This window comes from Macrobrachium nipponense, chromosome 27 (assembly GCF_015104395.2).
Source record: "Macrobrachium nipponense isolate FS-2020 chromosome 27, ASM1510439v2, whole genome shotgun sequence".
Taxonomy (NCBI): Eukaryota; Metazoa; Arthropoda; class Malacostraca; order Decapoda; family Palaemonidae; genus Macrobrachium; species Macrobrachium nipponense.
In genome coordinates this window covers 814,364-822,747 of record NC_087216.1, presented here as the reverse complement: position 1 = coordinate 822,747, position 8,384 = coordinate 814,364, and the positions used below count along the sequence as shown (strand labels likewise).

General features: G+C 34.8%; 1 protein-coding gene across 1 annotated transcript in view; it reads left to right on the top strand.

The window, feature by feature from the left end:
* The first annotated feature begins 318 nt into the window (after positions 1 to 318).
* Positions 319 to 8,384, top strand: part of LOC135200482 (uncharacterized) — a 115,645-nt gene continuing 107,579 nt past the window's right edge. Inside the window, exon 1 of the mRNA XM_064229132.1 lies at positions 319 to 479. Within this exon, the coding sequence (XP_064085202.1) occupies positions 319 to 479 (161 nt within the window). The remainder of the gene's footprint in view (positions 480 to 8,384) is intronic.

Sequence of the window (8,384 nt, the reverse complement as noted above, 5' to 3'; positions counted from 1 at the left end):
GGTACAAGAACCCCTGAAGCAAGACGCAGGTAGTGTACCAGTATACATGCCAGGTCCGCGTATGCAGCGGCGCCTACAAAGGTATGACTATCATGCGCCTGTCGAAGAGACTCTCGTGCCACGCCCAAGAGGGGGCCATGAAGAATCACGCCCGCACCAAACATCAGGAGGCCATCTCCCGGGATGTCATCATACAGAACACGAAATCATCGGGAAGGCCCCTGATGCCCGTCGGTTGCGCCTGCTGGACGCGCTCCTCATCCAGCAAAAAAACCTACACTGAATACGAGGCAGGAAGAATTTCTCCTCCCTACGAGTATGAGAAGACCCGCCACCAACAGTGACACCACCGATCACGATAACTCCACGGAAAACAACGCCCCCGAACGAGATACTCCTGCAGCCGATGGAAATCAAATGAGCCATGACGTCCCACAGTGTAGCGCAACGCCCATCAACGTTACATCGGCTCGAAGAATGTAGCTTGAGACCTGGCTCAGGCAACCAATGAAAACGAAGACTCACCGCCACAAGCCAATAGGAGACAAGCATGGGGCAGACGCCCTGCTGTCAACCACAGATATAAGGAGGACGGACACCACACCAAGATCAGTCCACCCTCAGCTTCCCAGCCCGAGGATGTCTGGAAGCTCCAGACAAAAGCTCGCTTTAAGAAGAGAGAGAGAGAGAGAGAGAGGGAGAGAGAGAGAGACGAGAGAGAGAGAGACCAAAATCGTTAGTGACTTTGATGGCTATGGTATCATAGTTTATCTGTAAAATTCAAATATATCACCTATTTTGACCCTGTATTTGACCATGACCTCTATAGGTGCTCTACTAGCCTGTTTAAGTAGCACGGAAAAAGCCGCTATTCGCAAAATAAAGAAGAATCTCTATAAGTGTAACGCTGCTGAAGTAGTCATTACTTTAAATAAAGTATGCTTGAGGTAGGGTCTCCTCCATAAGAACAATAATAATAATAATAATTTGGAAGAAGATACTCTTTTAAACAAATTCTGTTGAATAAAATAAATGGCAGAATTAAGCCAATTAATCTTATATATTTTATCCTTTCTATTCTTCTTATTACTCGTTTTCCTGCATCAGCGAGCCAGAAAAGCAAGTAATAATAAGAAAAACAGAAAGGATGATATGAATAAGATGAATTCGCTGAATTCTGCCATCTTATTCAACGTGATAATAATAATAATAATAATAATAATAATAATAATAATAATAATAATAATAATAATTTAATATAATAATAATAATAATATGCTGAAGTAAACCCTCTTTCAAACATATTTTATTAAAATTAATTGCTGCCTCAGTTGCGTTCATTTTATAAAGGTTCTTTATTCTTCTAATTATTGTTTTCGCAGTGTTGCTCACCTTTGTTGCGTTATTCACCAGTTTTAAGCAACAATGAGAAGACAATAATTACAAAAATAGAGAAGAGCCATTATATAATTACCGCAGCTGAGGCAACAATTACTTTTGATAATAATAATAGTAGCCATGATTCCCATGACAAAAGTACTACAGAAGATGGATGCCGGGTACCAACTCAAGAAAAGAGGCAACAGAATTAACCATCTGATGTTCATGGACGACATCAAGCTGTATGGGAAGAAAAGCATCAAGGAAATAGATACCTTAATCCAGACTGTAAGGATTGTATCTGGGGACATCAGGATGGAGTTTGGAATAGAAAAATGCGCCTTAATCAACATACAAAAAGGCAAAGTAACGAGAACTGAAGGGATAAAGCTACCAGATGGGAGCAACATCAAACACATAGATGAGACTGGATACAAATACCTGGAATAATGGAAGGAGGGGATGTAAAACACCAAGAGATGAAGGACAGAATCAAGTCAGGAAAAGAATATATGCAGAGACTCAAGGTGATACTCAAGTCAAAACTCAACGCCGAAATATGATAAAAGCCATAAACACATGGGCAGTGCCAGTAATCAGATACAGCGCAGGAATAGTGGAATGGACGAAGGCAGAACTCCGCAGCATAGATCAGAAACCAGGAAAACATATGACATACACAAAGCACTACACCCAAGAGCAAATACGAACAGACTATACATAACACGAAAGGAAGGAGGGAGAGGACTACTAAATATAGAGGACTACGTCAACATCGCGAACAGAGCAATAGGGCAATATCTGAAAACCAGTGAAGACGAGTGGCTAAAGAGTGCATGGGAAGAAGGACTAAATAAAACTAGACGAGACCCAGAAATATACAAAGACAGGAGAATGACAAACAGAACAGAGGACTGGCACAACAAACCAATGCACGGACAATACATGAGACAGACTAAAGAACTAGCCAGCGATGACACATGGCAATGGCTACAGAGGGGAGAGCTAAAGAAGGAAACTGAAGGAATGATAACAGCGGCACAAGATCACAAGATCAAGCCCAATAAACCAGATATGTTCAAAGAACGATAGACGGAAATAACATCTCTCCCATATATAGGAAGTGCAATACGAAAAATGAAACCATAAACCACATAGCAAGCCCCGAATGCCCGGCACTTGCACAGAACCAGTACAAAAAGAGGCATGATTCAGTGGCAAAAAGCCCTCCACTGGAGCTTGTGCAGACACAGCTACCTTGCAGTAATAAGTGGCACGAGCACCAACCTGAAGGAGTGATAGAAAACGATCAGGCAAGATCCTCTGGGACTATGGTATCAGAACAGATAGGGTTGATACGTGCAAATAGACCAGACGTGACGTTGATTGACAAAGTCAAGAAGAAAGTATCACTCATTGATGTCGCAATACCATAGACACTAGAGTTGAAGAGAAAGAGAGGGAAAAAAAGGATAAGTATCAAGATCTGAAAATAGAAATAAGAAGGATATGGATATGCCAGTGGAAATTGTACCCATAATCATAGGAGCACTAGGCACGATCCCAAGTTCCCTGAAAAGGAATCTAGAAAAACTAGAGGCTGAAGTAGCTCCAGGACGCAATGCAAAAAAGAGTGTTGATCCTAGAAACGGCGCACATAGTAAGAAAAGTGATGGACTCCTAAGGAGGCAGGATGCAACCCGGAACCCAACACTATAAATACCACCCAGTCGAATTGGAGGACTGTGATAGAGCAAAAAAAAAAATATAATAATAATAATAATAATAATAATAATAATGATAATAATAATAATAATTGAAAAAGAAACCCACAAAATCACTTTGTAACTTGATTACTTCTAAGTATTTTACATTTAGTTTTACTCCTGTGTGTAGTAAAACTAAATGTAAATACTTAGAAGTAAACAAGTTACAAAGTGATTTTGTGGGTTTCTTTTTCAATCTTCAGAAGAAAACTGAAAGAATTTTTGTTGGTTAATAATAATAATAATAATAAAATAGGAGTGACTCAAAAAACCTTTTTCCCATCCTCTGAAAACATCGAAGAAATCAGACGAAGTCAGGACAGAGGAAAGGAAAAATAAAATATTTGAATGTCTTCTTGTGCTTTCCGAGCTCTTTGCGTTGATTCAGAAGTGAATTTTGATTCCCGGTCGCCTCCGCCGCACAGAGCAAAGCAAGATAAACAAGAATTTGCACTTTTACGAGAAATCTCGTATAACAGAGTTTCTAGGTTGAACAACACATTCTCTTATGGTATTTATATAGAGACGCACACACCCACACACACATTTTCCTCCGTGGCATTACCTTTATTATACATTGCATCACGTTTATATATATCTTGTGATCAAGTTATCCAAATAGATATATATATAATATATATATATAATATATATATATATATATTATATATATATATATATATATATATATATATATATATAATATCTCCAGTCGGCAATAGCTATCGTCTTGTTTGGAACGCCAAAGTTTGCCATTCCTTCTCTGTCTCTTACCCTGGATGTTGGGTTTTTAGTTTTTTTCTCTCTCTTGTTCTTTTTCCTTGTTTTAAAATCTTTAACTTTTAACTTTTACAGTATTTAATTATGTAATATTTTTAGTATTTATTGTGAATTCCTTTTATAATGTAATTGTATTTCTATTTCCATAGACTGATGATTGCACCTTGCTTTTTGTGTGCGAAACGTTTCTTAACTAAACTATGATATTCTACTAAGATGTATCACGAAACCCTCTGAAATAATATATATATATAATATATATATATATATATATATATATATATATATATAGATATATAGGAGATATATATATATATATATATATATATATATATACTATAAAAAAAAAATATATATATATATATAGATATATATAATGATATATATATGTATTATATATATACATATATATATAATATATATCTATATATATATATAGATATATATATATATATATATATATATATATATATATATATATATACTATATATATATATATATATATATATATATATATATCATATCTATATATATATATATATCTATAATGAGATATATATATATATCTATATATATATCTAGATATATATATATATATATATAGATATATATATATATCTATAATATATATATATATGGTATATCTATATATAATATAGATACATATATCTATCATATATATATAGAGTATATATAGATAAGATAGTATATACTATATATATATATATATATATCTATCTATATATCTATATATATATATATATACACACACTGTTATTTCGCGAAAATATTCGAGCCAAAAAAAAAAGTAAACGACGATCCTTTGGCATCAAGAGAATTCAATTAACAAACTTTTGAAAAAAATACAGGAAAATATATATATCGTAGAGGAATAAAACCAGTACACTACGTATATCGGTATCACCCTTTCGTTAGTTAGCAAAGTTCGCGATGGACTTGTTTTGAAAGCGTAGCTTAAAAAATTTTTTTGAATTCAGATAAAGTCAAAGAGCAAACATGTTTACAAAACAAGTTTTAATTCCGTTACTCTTTCTGAATCCTGAGTTGCTCCTATATGATGGTTTGCTCGCTAACGATCTCTTGAAGAGGAATATTGATTTAGTGGTCGTGCTTCTATTTTCTTTATTATTGGAAATAATTCGCAGTTTTTCCTTTGTTTTATATTTCAAAATGCAATATCATTCTTCGCAACGTCACTCGTATCAAACTGGAAAAATTCCATTTAAAGGCTAAAATTATTTCTATTAGTGAAATAAATCTTTTACTACGCGTATCATTTTTATTTGTATCTTGGTCAAAACAAATACAAAACAATGTTTGTCGTAGTATATTCTTTGACACATTCCCTTCCAGGAATATATGTAAAAAAAATCTTATGTTTTTCCTTTTCTCTCTCCTTAGTAAAATTTAAATTTTCTAAGAATTGAGAGAGAGAGAGAGAGAGAGAGAGAGAGAGAGAGAGAGAGGTGGTCGAATTTTTTTTAAACCAGTGTTTTTTTTCTGGCAGGAACTTCCGTATTTTGTTATATGAAAGAGAGAGAGAGAGAGAGGGACCTTACCTTACCTTACAGACCTTACATCTTGTTCGGGTTGCCCCAGGTCCCTCAGTGTGAGGCACCTCTAATGTCTACCAGAGAGTTGCTAGTGCATCTTCCGGTATATTTTGCATCTTCCAATCTTGGATGGTCTGGGATGCAGCATAGGTATTTGTCGAGCTTATTCTTAAACACATCTGCGCTCACTCCTGATATATTCTTCAGATGAGCTGGCAACGCATTGAATAGACGCTGCATTGTCGATACTGGTGCGTAGTGGATTAATGTCCTGTGTGCTTTCTTTATTTTTCCTGGTAAAGTTTTGGGCACTATTATTATTTTAATCTACCTTTGCTTGCTCTTTCTGATGTTTTTAGCTCCATGATGTTTTCGGCAATTCCTTCTATCTGTTTCCATGCCTGAATTATCATGTAGCGTTCTCTTCTCCTTTCTAGACTACATACTTTTAAAAATTGTAGTCTTTCCCAGAAGTCAAGATCCTTAACTTCTTCTATGGCGGGATCACAAGCTAGAAAAAAAAACAGTGGCAAACCCTCCCCACATTAACCTAATCGATCCACCTCACAACCACACCAAGAAACCACAACAGCCCCCAACAACAACCCTCAGGAACTCAAAAGCACAACAAATCCAACAATACAGGCCTAACCACCCCAAAGCAAATAACACCAAACTAACAACAGATCAATAAAACATATCAATAACACACAAAACTCAACTAACTTCCAGTGCCTTTAATATACTGCTCCTGACACTACTGACTGTCACCAGCTGTCACTAAAGACTGACTCAAAAACACTAAAAACACAGAACTCTAACAATCAGCAGCACCAGCAGACAGCCCAGAACCCACCAACAACCAATTCAGTCATTAACTATCCATACAGCAATTACACCCTCTCTCTCTCTCTCTCTCTCTCTCTCTCTCTCTCTCTCTCTCTCTCTCTCACAGACGTTGTCAATGGAACTCCATAACTCCTCCATGCTTCTATTCAAGCTGTAAAGGACCTTTGTATCACTCTCTATTTGTGCAATATCCTTTTGATAGTGTGGGTACCATATCATATTGCAATATTCAAGTGGACTACGAACATACGTTTTATAAAGCATAATCATATGTTCAGCTTTCTTGTTTTGAAGTGCCGTAACAACATTCCCAATTTTGCTTTACATTTTGCCAATAGAATTGCTAGTTGATCATTGTATAACATGTTCCTATTCAACATCACACCAAGGTCTTTAACTGCTTCCTTATTTGTGATTGTCTCATTATTAGGTCCCCTATATGCATATAGCTTTCCTTCTCTATCTCCATAATTTATTGGTTCAAATCTATCAGAGTTAAATACCATCCTATTTGCCTCTGCCCAATCATATACTTTGTTAAGGTCTCTTTGTAGCGCGTTCCAAGCTTCATCACAAGTAATTTCTCTACTTATACTTGTGTCATCGGCAAAATTACTCACTACCGAGTCCTTAACATTACTGTCTATGTCTGCAATCATAATAAAAAACAATAATACAGCTAACACCGTACCTTGTGGCACACCGGATATTACCTTAGCTTCATCCGGTTTCTAATCGTTTGCAATAACTGTTTTCTGTTGTAAAAAAGTTTTAAAATTCATTTTAACCTCTCCTACTTGTCCACTATATTATTTTTCTAATTTTTCTTCGCTAATATATTATGATCTACCTTGTCAAAAGCTTTTGCAAAGTCTAGTCAAACCACATCTGTTTCATTTCCGTTTTTTCATATTTTTTGTATATGTTTCTCACGGTGGACTAACATTGTTGTTTGTGTACTTTTTCCGGGTACAAAACCATGTTGTCCTATATTAAACAAATTTTTTATTAAATGTTTCATATTTTTTTTCATCACCCTTTCATACATTTCATAATATGTGATGTTAGGCTCACAGGCCCTATAATTACTTTGCCTCTAGTCTTGATCCACTTTTGAAAGTAAGGGTAATATATGCTATTTGTGCTCATCATAAATCTTGCCTGTATCTACACTTTGTCTTGATAATATTGCAAGTGGCTTTGCGACAGAATGAACTACTTTCTTTAACAAAATAGCACGGACACCATCAGGCCCTGCTGCAACTCCATTTTTAATTTCATTAGTAGCCTGCACAATATCGGCTTCTTTAATATCTATGTCTGATAAATATTCACTATTTTCATCCCTCATTTCTGTATCTTTATCTTCATTATCAATTCTAGAGTAAATTCTCTCATATCTTTCTGCCAATATGTTGCATATTTCTTTTTTTTCATTCGTTAATCTCCCTTCAATTCTTAGAGGGCCTATTTCTATTCTTCTTTTATTCATCTTTTTCACATACGAGTACAATAGTTTGGGGTTTTGTTGATATTTACTCTGTTTTTCTTTTCTAAGTTCTGATTACTACTTTTGTTTTTTCCTTTCTTTTAGTCGTCATCTGTTTATTGTTTTATAATCAGTCCTTGTGATTTCTTTAAACATTACTCATCATTTTTCAATTACCCTTTTGATTTATTACTGTTTTTCTCTTTAAGGCGTTCATCTTTGATTGTATTAAATCAAAGTTTCTTTGTTGATTTCTACATAATAATTTTCAATCATTCATTTTTTAGTCAACCTATTTAGTATTAAACCAGAGTTTTTAATTATATACTATGTTCATTTAATGTTCAGATTCAATTCTATCGCTATTAGTTCACATTCTGAGTTACTATATTTCTCATATATTTTTCCTTGTTTTATGTCTTTCCCATATATAGCAGTTCCCCCTTGATTCCTATTTTTTCTATCTGATCTATAAGTTTGGAAACCTTTTATTTGAGCATCATCACCAGTCCCTTGGTAATACCAGGTTTCACTTATATTCATTA